Below are 14,160 nucleotides of genomic sequence, written 5' to 3'. Positions count from 1 at the left end.
GACCTATTCTACTATGGCAGAAAAGACATTAAAGTTAACCTTTCCTCACTGCCTTAAAAAGTTGTTACAATGCCAGTGAGACAGCTCAGGCATTAAAGCTTGCTGCCAAGACTGATGAATGAAGTTTGACCCACAAGTCCCACATGATGGAGGGAGAGATCTGACATCCATACACATGCCATGGCACATCCACACCCATCCATATAGACAATAAATTAAAGATGGATGGATGGATGGATGGATGGATGGATGGACGGACGGATGGACGGATAAACACAGATGGACAGATGGATAAAGTTCTAAATTTGGAGTTGTGGAGATGGCTCCATCAGTAAAGTGCTTGGCATACAAACATAAGGACCCTAGTACCCACAATGCACACCTATAATTCCTGCACTGGAGAGGGAGAAATAGGCTTCTTGGGGCTCCGTGGCCAATCTAATTGAATCATCAAGAGACAGGATCAATAATGACCCTTGTCTCAAAAACGAATGGGTGGGGAGGACCTGGGACAGATGAAGAAGGAAAAAGTGTGATCATAACATACTGTCTTTAAAAAAAAAAGTGTTTTCAATTTAAAAAAAAAAAAAAAAAAAAAGGCAGAAAGCAATTGAGGAAGACAACCCAATGTCAACCTCTAGCCTCCATGTACACACACACACACTCACACATGCACACACACCCCTCTAAATTTAAGACTAAACTGAATGCATAAAACTACTATGAATGGAGGGGTCTAAAATACCAAGTTCACTTATTTTCTAAATATCACCCTTATGTAGAAAGCATACACACAAATTTGCCCAATGCCAGAAGTAAAAGTAACTGAGGAATTCCCAATGTTAGGATAAGTTGTGGGCATCAAGGACAGCTCTCTGTCCCCACCTGAATCCTCTGCCTCACCCTCCCTTGGACAGAGTAGCACAGCAATAGCAAACTCAGCAGTGCTGTGTTCTCAAGGGAAAGGTCTTCTCAATAGAAACACTATCCAGACACAAATCTCAGCCCTTTCTCCAGATCCTGCTCTCCAAGAGCAGGCCAAAGGTCTGAGTTAGTCTCAGAAGGGTAGAGGCATGACAGCTCCCCCAGCATGGCTTCAAAAGCACTTCTCTCTGATCAGGGCAAAGACCCAGTGACAAGTATAAGGGAAGAAACAGAAAAGAAACCCATGATCTAAAAAATACTGAGTTTAAAATGCAAGTTAATAGAAAAGCATGGCTTCAAATAAAAGGACAAAGTCACTAAAAGTGTTGGTATAAAAGTAAACCCACAAAACCAAGCACCTTGAGGACAATCAGAAATGGCTAAGGTCACTGACACTTCTCAGTGTACCCTAATTCCCACACCAACAGACTTCCCACAGTAGAGTTCACATTAGTGACCATCCTCATACTTCAGTTTGTTCTCACCTTGTTGGGTGAATACTGTTCTAGCTTCATTTCTTTTGTTGTGATAAACACTTTAACTAAAAGCAGTATAGGAGAGAAAAGGGTTTGCATGACTTACAATTCCAGATCACATCCACCTTGAGGAAGTCAAGCAGGAACTTAAAAGCAAGCATCCACAAGCAAGAGCAGAGAGAGAACAAACACACGGACCTTTGCAAGCTCTTTCCCTCTGAGACCATTCAGAACCCCCTGCTACACAATGGTATTGCCCAAAATGGGCTAGGTCTTCTTCTATCAATTAACCATCAAAACTAACCCCCAGAGACATCTCATGGGCCAACCTGACCCAGACAATTCCTCACTAAGGCTCTTCTTCCTAAGTGATTCTAGGTTGAGTCAAAACTGGTCAGCACAGGTACAAACATGGGCAATTCTCAAAAGCAGGAAAGGACTTCAGTGTGACTCATTTAGCTGTGGAACATGGCTAAATCAAAGATCTGGGCAAGGAGAGAGTGTGACCCTGGACCTGTTTCTCCTGCTGCCCATCTCATCCAGAACAACACAAACTAGAATAAGAATGCAACTCTGAATAGGTCACCTAACACAGAGGCTCATTTTATTCACCTGTGAATGAATATTCACCACCTACTTACTCTACAAACTGAGGTTGTTAGGATGAAATTAAACATAATACTTGGTCCATGCAGAGTACTTGGTTCATGCTTGGTAAATGGTTGTGGGAATGCCTGGTGCTCAAAGATAATGGAGATAGAAACTGAGTTTCATTGATTTCCCCACCTCTCTACTGTTCAAGATGTGATGGCCACTGCCAGACAAAGAGAAGACAGGAATAAAACCACTCACAAGGCAGGACATTGTTATAGCGATTCTTCCCTCTGTTCTCGGCTACTTCAGCTGTATATTTAGGTAGACTTATTCCAATCAGCTTCAGATCCTGAAAACAAAACAAGTGAGTTATACATTTACTCAGGCACAGGGTAGAAGAAAGTAGGGACGCAGAGGCAGAACAGATTAACTACTGAGCATCTAACCTCCATAATACCTATGAGTAGGCTCTTAAGGGATATGGCCATGCAAGATGCAATCAAGTCACACTGGAATAGGGTGGGTCCTTAACCTAATATAGGTAATGCTGTTATAATATGGGTACAGAGACTCAGACACATGAGAGGAAACACCCTGTGGTGGCAATGGTGGTGGATGGTGGAGATGGAAGCCAAGTCACCAAGAGACAATGGGGACTTCCAGAAACAGGGAGAAGCATGGAAGGATCTCCCCTAAAGACTAAGGGGAAGCAGGTCCTGCTGACTCTGTGATTTTGAGCCTCTTGAACAGTGAGACAGCAAATCTGTCTTCAGCCACCCAACATATGATATTTAGATAGGGCAGCACTTAAGGAACTAGAGGTAAAAATGAAAGAAAAAGGAGGATTCCTGCCTTCTAGAGGCTGGATATTCAGGAGTCACTAGCCTGGCAAGGCAGAGTGAGGCACACAGACCATAGACAGAACCAGGCAGTAGAAGAGCAAATGTGAGTCCTCCTGTTGGATCTGGGGAATGGGGAGGGGATGGTGTCAGAACTGAGGAGGGACTGTGATGGAGTTGCGGGAAAGATTCTAGGAATACAAAACTAGACTCTGCAGCAGGGGCACCATGTGGGGAACAGGTGTGCATTACCCTTCCCACTGAGAACAGCCCCTGGCTAGTTTGGAGAACAAAAAGTAGCAGAGGCTGAAAAGCAAGAGACTAGTAAAGAAACACCTAACCCAGGGTCACCTTTGACCCCACAGCTTTCAAGCCCCAGACCTCGAAATGGCCCACAAAGCTTATCAATTACCCTAGTAAATGGTCTCCTAGCTTCAATCCCCCCATTTCTGTCTTTCTCTGAACAATCTTCAGGTATCCACAAGAGTAAGTACATGCTCTACCAGAGGTGAAGGTGCATGGGAACTTTCTAGCCAACAGCAGGAGTAGGGTGCCCAGAGGGACAGGCATAATCTTCTCTCCCCTCTAGGCTGCCTCTCACCTAAAGCTTTACCATAATACAAAACAGTTTACGACCACATGCCTCGTATTCCTCTGCAAACCCACAGTTGGAGTCAGCTTGCTGTTTCTTAAAGTAGGCCTCAAAATTCTCCACTCGAATTAACTTGGATCTAAGAAAACAAACAACTTGTTGGTTTTTTGTTTTGGGTTTTTTTCTCTTTGCTTATTTTTTTATTCAATTAAGTTCATATTCAAAACATAAAAATGAAAGATAAAAATGAAACTACTCACTTTTTAGGTCTTCATCATAGAAAGGAAAAAGAAAAAAAATTAATCAGTTACAAAGACGTACTCATTTTAGAAGTAAACATCAACTCAAAAGAACAAAGCCAGACACAGTGAGGGGTGTGGGTTGGAGACTAATGTAATGTTATTTAAAAAACACTGAAACGCAAGTTAGGAAAGCTGCCCTTCCCTATACCTGGTCATATTTGTGACTTGAAATAACTGTTTTTCTTCAGCTCTTGACAATCCACTCTCTTTTGTAGAATAGAACAATTACCTTGTGGGGGCGCTGTGGAGATAGCTCAGTGGGTCAGAGTGCCTGCTGCTCAAGCCTGGGGTCTTGAGCCCCAAATCCCCAGAACCCACACATAAAAACAGGTGTGGCCACATGCACCTGAAATCCCAGTGCTGGATCGGGGTAGGGACAAGAGGATGACAAAGGCTGGCTGGATGCCAGCACAGCTCTGAATTTAGCAGGAAGCCCTGTCTCAAGGGACCACAGCAGGCAGCGATAAGAGCCATCTCCTTCTGGCCTCTGGGCATTCATGGGGATGCATACCTGCACACATGGGCACACTAGGTACACACAGAGAACCCCATTTATTGGTAAAACTGAAGGACGTGTGGGAAGACAAAAATAAAGGTAACTTCGGGAGGACAGTAAAACAAAGACTCCTTGCAGAAAACAGCAAGAACTTCCAGATGACCGTGGCCGATCTGTCAGTCAAGAAAAATGTTAGCTATTTCTATCACTGAACAGACTGGGGGACTGAGAATCTTAAAATAGATTTGTAATTCAGACTTACTTAATTTGAGAAAACGACACTTCATTACTTTTGGCATCTTTCCTATTTTGAAAGGGGAAAAAAAAAACCCATTAGACAAAAACCTTCATCCTGCTCTGCCACCTTTCACATATCCACAGACACCTCCTTCCCAAGCAGAGACTCAGGTAAACCAAAAGCCTGCTCACCAGTGCCCGGCCAACATAACCCTGTTCACTAATGCTCAGCCTAAAAGGCCAAGGAGGAAACTGAGGCAAATCAAAAAATCTATTAGAGCAACTTTTAGGATTTTTCTGTGTGCATGTGTGCGTGTGTGCGTATGTGCGTGTGTGTGTATGTGTGTGTGTGTGTGTGTCTGTGTGTCTGTGTTCATTCCCTTACTGTAAAAGCGACTGTGGGAATTAATGCAGAGGGGGGGAAGCCCTGAAAGAGTCAGATCCAATACTGCCACTGTGAGCACCTGCCTTGTCTGCTCAGCTCCACCTGGTGCTGAAACAAACTGCAACTGGGCAGCATGCACCAAAATAGGAAAAAATGAATGTGTGCCCACTGACCCGGTAAGTGTCCTGTTTGGAATTTGGAAATAACTGTGAGCAAAGGATAGATACAAGGATATGAAACAACAGCCAGCAAAAATCCAGCAGCTACTTAAAACGATGCTGAAATGAAGCCTTCCATCATCAGGTCTTATGTGACCAAAGCAGGGGAGACATTACTGTGTCTAACAACTCTACTGGGGTGAGTGTCATACTCACATGAAAATGCTAAGGGCAGATTTGATGTAATTACAAGTTTCTTTGCTTTTCTTGTGTGTGTGTGTGTTTTTTTGTTGGGTTTTTTTTTTTTTTTTTTTTTTTTTTTGGTTTTGTTGGTTTGTTTTGTTTTTTTCCACCAAGGGTTTGAGTTTTGGGTTTGGTGATTTATTTGTTTGGAGACAGAGCCCACTGTTTGGCTCTGACTAACTCTTGCCACCAGCTTCCTACTGGAACCTGGCTCCCTGTGCCCTACTGACTTGACCACTGACATTCCAGCTTTTTCACTGGATTCTGATTCATTTTTTAGTAAAGTGTGCAAGATTTAATTGATAAGAAGAGAAGCAACTGCATCTGATTTATTTAGGAGAAAGGTAAAACAACTACTGTGGCACATGCCTATTGCCTCAGCACTCAGTAGATAGAGGCGGAAGGATGAGTCATCCTCTGCTACATTTGAAATAGCCTACGATACATGACACTCTGTCTCAATAAAGGGGGGTAGGGGTTGTCAAGAAAGCCAAATCCCAGATGGAAATTTCCTGCTAGAAGCACCTGGCAGTAAGTGAATTCCAACAGACACAGGCTTCCCACAGTCAGGCGAAAGGAAGTGCAAAGACCGAGTTCAAGTTCCTCTTTTGGTGCTTCCAACACTGGTTCTGCATCCCCAGAAGGGCTTTTAGACCTGCCAGTTAGAGCCTCGGGAAAGCCATGAAGCAGAGGGCAACCAAAATGAAACTGCTACTCTTCACTAACTGACTACATCACAGTGTGGTGGCAGAAAGAAAATAATGGGTAACAAGACATGGAGTGAGATATTTGCCAACACTCCTCAGTTCCCTGAGTAGAACACTCACTCCCATACCAGAGAGGAGGACATTAAGGCTAAGCCACTTCCCACAGCTAGCAAGGGTGGAACTTAAGTTCGAAGTTCTTGGCCAACTCTAAAATCGTATGAAATTCTTAACACATTTATAGGTCCCTGGCTTGAAATCAGCATCCTACATAGCAGTATAGGTCTGATGTGGTGACTGGGGTGAGGCTCAGAATCAAACCACCCACTGGAGTCAGGGAGGAAGTAAGTCTGGTTCTGACTCCTTACGATGAAAGGTTTCCTTAAACGGAAACACATGATGACTAAATAAGCAGTATCACCTTTTCTTTCTCCAGAAGATGAAGCTTCCCACAGCCACAATGGCCAGAGCACCAAAGATACATCCGAACACTGCTCCACAGATGACACCTGGGGAAGGTTCCAACAAGAGGCATTTCAGTTGGTGTTCACAAAGGGTCATGTGCTACAACAACCACCAGCCCCAGCCCCAGCCCCCAGCCCCACACAGGATTCAGGGAGAAAGGGGGTGTGGTACACGCAGGGGGGAAGTCCATATCTTTGGGCATAAAATTACAACCAGCTGTTTCAAGAGCAGGGTGACACCAGATATCGCGGTAAATAAGGATCAGGATAAACAAATAGGTCAAATAGATGTTTATTCAGGGAGAAATAACTTACAACCTAGACAGATGAACACCAGGAAATTCAACCCGATCCTCTCCTGTCCGAGTCACTCCAGAAAGAGAGCGCCTTTCCTGGCCCCTTCTGACCTCCTTCCACAGGTCACTCCGCCCATGGCTCCACCCCCAATGGGCGTAGTCAGTGCCACAAAACTATCTCACTACAACCGTTAGCAGGATGGTCCCGAGGCTATCACAAACCCCTGGCTAGGTCTCAGTTCAGCTGCAAATTCAGTGACCTGAGAGAGTTAGATCAGTGGATTTTCCCAACACCTATAAGAAGTATCTACAATACAATACCACACACACACACACACACACACACACACACACACACACACACACAGCATGGAGCCCCCCTTTTTATGCGCTACCTAAAGGGAGGAATAGGGACTCCCTGAATTTTGCTTCTGGGTTATCTGTTCTACTCAGCAGCTATGGAAAACAAATGAACATACCAGATGGCCACTGTGTCTCCACCCTGGTGGAGAAGGGGAACCCTCACGTTGGATCCCTGAAGTGCTCATGTATCTAACTATGATACTGGGTAGGAGGGCTACTTTACAATGACATCCTATGGCTAGGATTTTAGGCTTGCACTTAAGCCACTGTGCAACACTGGGCCTCAGCAGCCTTTTTTCTATGCAGAGGTTAGGTAAGACAACTTTGGGGGCACCTTCTAATGTGAACATTCAGAGACTCTTTAAGCTAAGTCACATGTTTGCTGGCACATGGGCCCACAATTGACTCTTAGAAAAAAAAAAAAGCAAAGGACTGAATAATCTGCAGATTAGTAGTGTGACTGATTTTAGAAGAAGTAAGGAGCAGCTCTTCCCAGCACACCAGAGTGGGGAGCTAAGCTGGCCCAAAGGCCAAAGGCCAAGTTAATTCCCAAGAGGAAAAAGCCAGGCACCTCCACCCGCCTAGAGGCTCATGGACACCAGGCTTCTGCAGAGAGAAACTCTGACTCAAAAAAGTAGAAAGGTACCTAAGGAATGACAGCTGAGGTTGTCCTCTGGCTCCCGCACACATATGGATACACATGTATACAAACAAGCTCACACACATGTGCCTGGACCCCATGAACACACATAAACAAAACATGGAGATCTCTCTCTGACTTTCAACATTCCAAGGTGGAAAACCCACAGGACTGATGTTAGGGCTTTTGTTCCCCTCTACCTGGATCCTGAGGCAAGAACACGGCCTCCGAGTACTGACTGAAAGACACATAGCTCTCGTTCCCATTGATGAGTCCATCATTGTGAAGGGTATAAGTAATATTGGTGAAGCCAGCGACACACACCCTATTGGGGGGGGGGAGTAGAAAATAAGGTAACTAAGGTGTACCTACCACCTCAGTTATGTCGAATCTTATATTCATAAGGCTCAGCACCCAACTGCAAGGACCCGTATTACCTGTAGGAGCCCAACGGCTCCAGCCTCCCGTTGTAATAGCCGAGGGTGGTGGATTGGTTCCCCACATCAATTTCATATTTCAAGACTTCAGACAAGCCCAGAGAACGTCCCTTCTCTTCTATTCGTATGAGGTATGTCACATAAGTATCCGAGGCCCCCTTTTTGAAATCTTCATATGTATACTTCAAAACATCCGCAGAAGGTTGGCCAGCTAAGAAAGAAGCACAGAGACAAATCATGAGTGCCAGCAGAAAAGATGCAAATGTCATGAAACAGCCCAGTAATGACATGGTGCTGAGCGACACTGCCAGTGGCCACTCTCAAGCAATTCTGGGAGTTTATGGCACCTCCTCCCTTCATCTTCCCTTCATCTTGAGTCTCCCACAAAAGCTTATGATCCCTATTCTCAAGCAAGAAAAACAAAGGTGCAGAGAACTAGCAGAAACATGCCCAAAGCCACACCACACAGGCTGTAAAGCTAGATTCCTAGACCTGATCTCCTGGCCCAAGAACCGTGTCTTTCTTGTGTCAGGCTGGTACTAACTGGCCTGGTCATCATGCAACAGGATCTTCTTCACTCAGCATGGGTCTGAGTTTGCAACGTGTTGAAAACAAATTCAATGACAAAGGGATTAGAAACATTCTTGGAATGTTTAAAGTCAGAGAGAGATCTCCATGTTTTGTTTATGTGTGTTCATGGGGTCCAGGCACATGTGTGTGAGCTTGTTTGTATACATGTGTATCCATATGTGTGCGGGAGCCAGAGAACAACCTCAGCTGTCATTCCTTAGGACCTTTCTACTTTTTTGAGTCAGAGTTTCTCTCTAGCCTGGAACTTCACTACACTGGCTAAGCTGACTGGACCAGGAGCTCAGGGATCCTCCTGTTTCTTCCTCCCCAGCACCAGGGTTACAAGGACATGTCACAATGAACAATTCTTTCTGTAATGTAGGTCCCAAGGACTGAACACAGGGCCTGCACAAGGCAAGTACTTTACCAACTGACCTATCTCCCTAGCCCTGGTTTGAGTAAAACACTCCCATGCAGCTGTCGGAGATCCTTCAAATCATTTCCTCCTAACTGGCATAGAAAAGCCATTCCAATTCCCTCCCCTCTCACCCAGCAGATGCCCTTCACAGAGTCCCACTAGCAAGTGCGATCTTTTTGTGCTTGCTCTGAAGAGCTAGTCATCCTAAGTTGGCTAGTTATAGCCTTTGGGCCAAATCTATCCACTACCTGTGTAAAAACAGCTGTGACGATGTACACCCTCATCCCTCATGGATATCCCACACATGTTTTCACACCACCACAAAGGAGCTGGATAGTTGTGACAGAGACTGCATGGCCAGGAAAGTTACTTGCTATCTGCCCATTTAGAGCATCAAGCAAACAACTGCCTCCGTCCCTGTGAAGCACAGGCTGCAATGCAAAGGGGCATGTACTTGTATCACTGATATGCCTCAGGGTGACAGCATCCCTCATAGTGTGGTTCATTGAGAACAGCCCCAATAGGCTCACACATCTGAATACTTGGTCCCCAGTTAGTGGAACTGTTTGGGAAGGATTAGGGCATGTGGCTTTGTTGGAGGAGGTGTGTCATTAGGGGTGGGCTTTGAGGTTTTAAGTGTGAATCCAAGTGTGTCATCACCACACACACACACACACACACACACACACACACACACACACACTTCCTAGTTGTAGATCAAGATGTGTGCACTCAGATGTTCCTGCCACTGTGCCTTTCTTTACTCCACCATCATGGACTCTAACCCTCTGAAACCGTATACCTGTTAAACACTTTCTTTTATACACTGCTTTGCTCATGGTGTTGTATTACAATAAAGTAACCTGGATAGTTATGTCACAGGAGTTATCCCACGCTGACCCCTCCTTACCTTCCCCAGTGGTGAGAATGATGGCATAGGCTTTGATAGGTCCATTGCTGGCTTTAAAACCACTGAACTTAACCTTTACTGAATTGTGACTGACAGATGTAATATTAGGGGATCCATCTGGAGAAGGTGGGTCTAAAACAAAACAGAAGAATCACCCAACATTTAAAATCAAGGAGAAAAACTACCAGGTAGAGATTACACTCAAATGCTCTCTACAAGACATGATCTACCCACGCCCAAGAAGATCTGCCCCTGTACAAGAAGCTGTATGCAGAGATCATCCAAAACATATCACAAAGTAAGGGGCAGGAAGAGAATAAGTACTGTGCTGAGACCAGGATCCTGAACAGGCCCAGATGACAATGACTCCACAGATGCCCCCACATTTACCATCAGCTCTCTAGCTCTTAGACAGTCAGAAAGGATTTCACACTTCCCACCCCACGACTGGCAGCGGCAAACTATGATAGCTTACCCAAGGCAACTCCAAAAACCCATTTCTTCTCATTCCTCCTTTCAAATGCTAAACTTACCCAACCCCCTGCCACATCCCTTACCCTCAGCACACACGAAACAAACCCGACAGACTTTCACCCCAACTCTCTTTTCTCCAAAACTTCCCAACCCAGAGAAAATACAACTTTGCATTTAATTTGTGTTAAATATATGAATTTATAAAAATTCATCTGCAAAAGGAAGCTACCAGTTGAAAAAAAAAGAGAGAGAGAGAAATGCTTATTCCCTCCCCTCACCTCTTTTCTTTATTTCCATATAGCCCAGGCTGCCTTGAACTCCCTATAATAGTCAAGGCTGACCTCAAACTTTTGCACTTCCTGCCTCTACCTTCCACGTGCTGGGATTACTGGTATGTGCTACCACATGCAGTTTACGTAGTGCCAGAGACTGAACTCAAATTTCATGCATGCTAAGCAAGGCTGTACCAACTGAGTTACGGCCCCAACCCAGAGATACCTAGTTCTGATGACCTCCTATGCTCTATGCCAGGTGCTACACTCAGCCCAAGAGGCACAGACCCAGCCATGGCCTCTGTTCTTCAGCAGTGTATACAGAGATGATACCATGAACAGAGGAGCTACAAAGGGGGGAAAGAAGTGTTCACTGTAACCACTATGTTCTACAAAGCCAAAGTGGTGAGCCACAGGGCAGAGCATCACCGTGTGCTACATAACTTTGGGGAGCCTCATGCAAGCTGCTTTCCCCGTGACTCTACAGTATACAACCTGAGCAGCCAAGTGTGTAGTCTTCAATGTGTAATGGGCAGGACAGCAGTCCTGGAAGGTAAGTGCTGTTTCTCCTTTTCACAACTGAGACTCTTTGCAAGGCTAATTATCTTTTCTAAAGATCACATGACTGGTAAATGGGACAAACTGAACTCAAAACAGGGCCCACCTATCTATTCTGAGCCTCAACCACTTTTCAAGCCAGGCCCCTAAAATAAGGGGTCCTTTCAGAACAACAGCCAGTTCTTTAGAATCAGAAGAGATAGTCTTACGCCCTGAAGAATATTTATCTAAAAGTCAGAAAAACACAAAAGAAGATATAACACCACCGTCCCACCAGCTGAACTAAAGCACAAGGTTGGTAAAGGCAAGGGAGCAATGGGCAGACAAAATTAATCAATTGTTCCCAGGCAGAAGGGTGGGGGGAGAAGGGGAGGGAGAAAAGGAATGAATATGAAGGGCTGGATGAGGAGATCCCTGCACAGTATGTTATCTTTTCTTCCCCCAAAGCAGCTGGAGCTCTTGTCAACAGATTCCAGGGAAATAAGTCCTGATTAAATATGCAATAATGTTGTTGCTTTTAAGTCTTCTGCTGTAAGTATGGTGGCCAGGGTAATGTGGCTATATTTAAAAGGAAAAGAAGGTCCTTATCTTGAAGTGGCCCATGTGGAAGTACTAGCAAATACAAGCAAACACTGTTCAAATCTAGTTTCAGAGTCACCACCCTTCCAGTGACAACTTAGAAGGCCAGGAGTGGCCGAATGCTGACAAGTTCCAACATCCCACTGCTCAGACCTAGTGCATATTTGGCCAGTTCTATTAAAAATGCCTTTCTTAAATGCAACAAGGCAACTCCATACTATAAGGGGGTGGGTGGAGAAATGGAAGGGAAGGGAAGAAAAAGAAACGAAACACGGCAACAACCTACTCTGTATGGCCACAGAACACAGAACTACTCAGAATGTGAAACACATGCCTCGCTTACTCTGCAGTTTCAGGCTGGATTTCTGCAGAATAAGGTAAGCAGTCTGCTGGTAAAAAAAAAAAAAAATACTTGAAGGGAATGTAAACACCCTAAAAGGATACGTGGGCTGCCCCTGATTGCTGCTGAACCAGCTGCTCCAGGGGTAGCCAGCTCCTGCTACAGGACCCACCTGTGATGCCAGTGGTACAGGTGCTCTGGGTGGGAGCTGCCATCTTTCCACATGACAAGGTGACAATGCTGATGTTGTACGAGGTAGAAAATGTCAAATTTTGTACTTTTCCCCTGCATTCTGTGTCATCCTCTGAAGTGCAGCTTTTCAGGTATGTCACATTGTTCCAAGTGTCATTCCTGACCCCTAGCTCGAAGCCTGCATTCATGCCAGGGGGGGAAGGCCAATTCAGAACCAGAACTGGCTCCTTAGGGACCCCCTCACAGTGGAAGAAGGCCACTGGTGCAGGTTCTGCAAAGCAAAGCACAGGGCAAGGAAGGTAAGGCTCATAGGAAGCTGAGGGCCTGGCCCAGCACAAAAGAGAGACAGCATGGACATGCACAGGTTGAGTGAACTAAGCAATACGAAACCATGTAACCTTGGGTCAGTCACCTTATTCAGTGGGGTTCAGTGCACACCGTCTGAGGATTTAGTGAAACATGACTCTCAGTCACCAAGCAATATTCTTGGAAGAGCTGAAGAGAAGGCTTAGCCAGTAGAGCACTTGCTGCTCTTCTGGAGGACCCAAACTCAGTTCCCAGCTCCTGTTTCATCCATCCCAGCAATACATGCTCATGTGGGTTTTTACTTGCTTAAGGCGACAGACAATGGCAACAGAAGTCCCAGCAACACCACACATACCACAAAGTAAGCAAGTGGACCACATGGGATGCAGTCTAACTGAGCAAGGGCCACTAAAACCACAGAGATCTTTAACCTCATCATAAGAAAAAAACAGAGGTCAAGCATTGAGCTCTGGTGCCTCCTGCTTCCCCCCCCCCCCCGTGGTCCAGCTCCTGCAGCTCCACTCTGGCCTCCCATAAATCCTCCAACACTGTGTTCTCTCCAGCCTCAGGGCCTCTGTACTGGCTGCTCCTCTGCTCCCAGTGCAGGGGTCACAATCCTGTGGCATCCATGTGGTTGCTCTTAACTCCCTCAGACCTTGCTCAGTCACCTTTCCATGTGGCATCCTCACATGACACCCTAGATAAGAATACCATTTTCCACTTCCCTAGTTTTTTTCCTCTTCCCTCTCCTTAGCCATACTCATCACTGAACTATTATGATAAAGATCAAGAGGAACCTTGGCAGATTTCATGGCAGGTAAGGGTGACCGAGGCAGAGGGACAAACATGCCAGACAGACAGAGCTTAAGTGAGAAGTTTTATTAGGAATGGAAAGGGGAGGAAGGGGAGAAAAGAGGTAAAGAGGCAGAGAGACAGAGAGAGGACAGGAGAGAAAAGGGAGACAAAGTCCTGTCTGCCCCAGGGAAAGAGAGCGGGAAAGAGAGAAGGAAAGAGAGCAGAGAGCAGAAATAGAGCGTAAGTGGGTGGAGGTCTTTCTTTTAAAGGGGTCCCTTGCACCTGGGCTGACCAGGGTACTGCCTGAGTGTATTCTGCCAGGTGATAGGGGCAGGCTAGTATAATGCCTGAATCCTTACACTAACTACCTGCTCACTTTTACTTATTATCTGTTTTATTCACCAGGATAAAAGCTCCAGAAATGGAGGGACCTCTCTAACACAGCAAGTTTCAATAAACACATGCTGAATGAAACGATGGCCAACAGCCTCAATATGCCATTAATAAGGTGCCAGCTGTCTTGCAGCGCTCCATGTCCACAGTTGCCCACTGCAGGCACAGGAACCTGCAGGCTGGGGAAGGCACCCTGAGTATCA

The 14,160-nt window shown here is 45.5% G+C and overlaps 1 protein-coding gene across 1 annotated transcript in view; it reads right to left on the bottom strand.

Annotated features, from left to right (window-relative positions):
• The window catches only part of LOC127222293 (receptor-type tyrosine-protein phosphatase eta), a 37,779-nt gene that overhangs the window by 11,255 nt on the left and 12,364 nt on the right, over nucleotides 1–14,160 (bottom strand). The window contains exons 8-16 of the mRNA XM_051184304.1: nucleotides 12,444–12,734; nucleotides 10,049–10,180; nucleotides 8,151–8,361; nucleotides 7,914–8,038; nucleotides 6,372–6,459; nucleotides 4,486–4,527; nucleotides 3,686–3,694; nucleotides 3,477–3,564; nucleotides 2,253–2,343 (exon numbers count right to left, since the gene is read on the bottom strand). Coding sequence (XP_051040261.1) covers nucleotides 2,253–2,343; nucleotides 3,477–3,564; nucleotides 3,686–3,694; nucleotides 4,486–4,527; nucleotides 6,372–6,459; nucleotides 7,914–8,038; nucleotides 8,151–8,361; nucleotides 10,049–10,180; nucleotides 12,444–12,734 — 1,077 coding nt within the window. The remainder of the gene's footprint in view (nucleotides 1–2,252; nucleotides 2,344–3,476; nucleotides 3,565–3,685; nucleotides 3,695–4,485; nucleotides 4,528–6,371; nucleotides 6,460–7,913; nucleotides 8,039–8,150; nucleotides 8,362–10,048; nucleotides 10,181–12,443; nucleotides 12,735–14,160) is intronic.

The sequence above is a fragment of the Phodopus roborovskii genome, unplaced genomic scaffold (genome assembly GCF_943737965.1).
Source record: "Phodopus roborovskii unplaced genomic scaffold, PHOROB, whole genome shotgun sequence".
NCBI classification, from domain to species: Eukaryota; Metazoa; Chordata; class Mammalia; order Rodentia; family Cricetidae; genus Phodopus; species Phodopus roborovskii.
The sequence above is the reverse complement of the archived record's forward strand: the minus strand, read 5'-3'. Positions and strand labels throughout refer to the sequence as shown.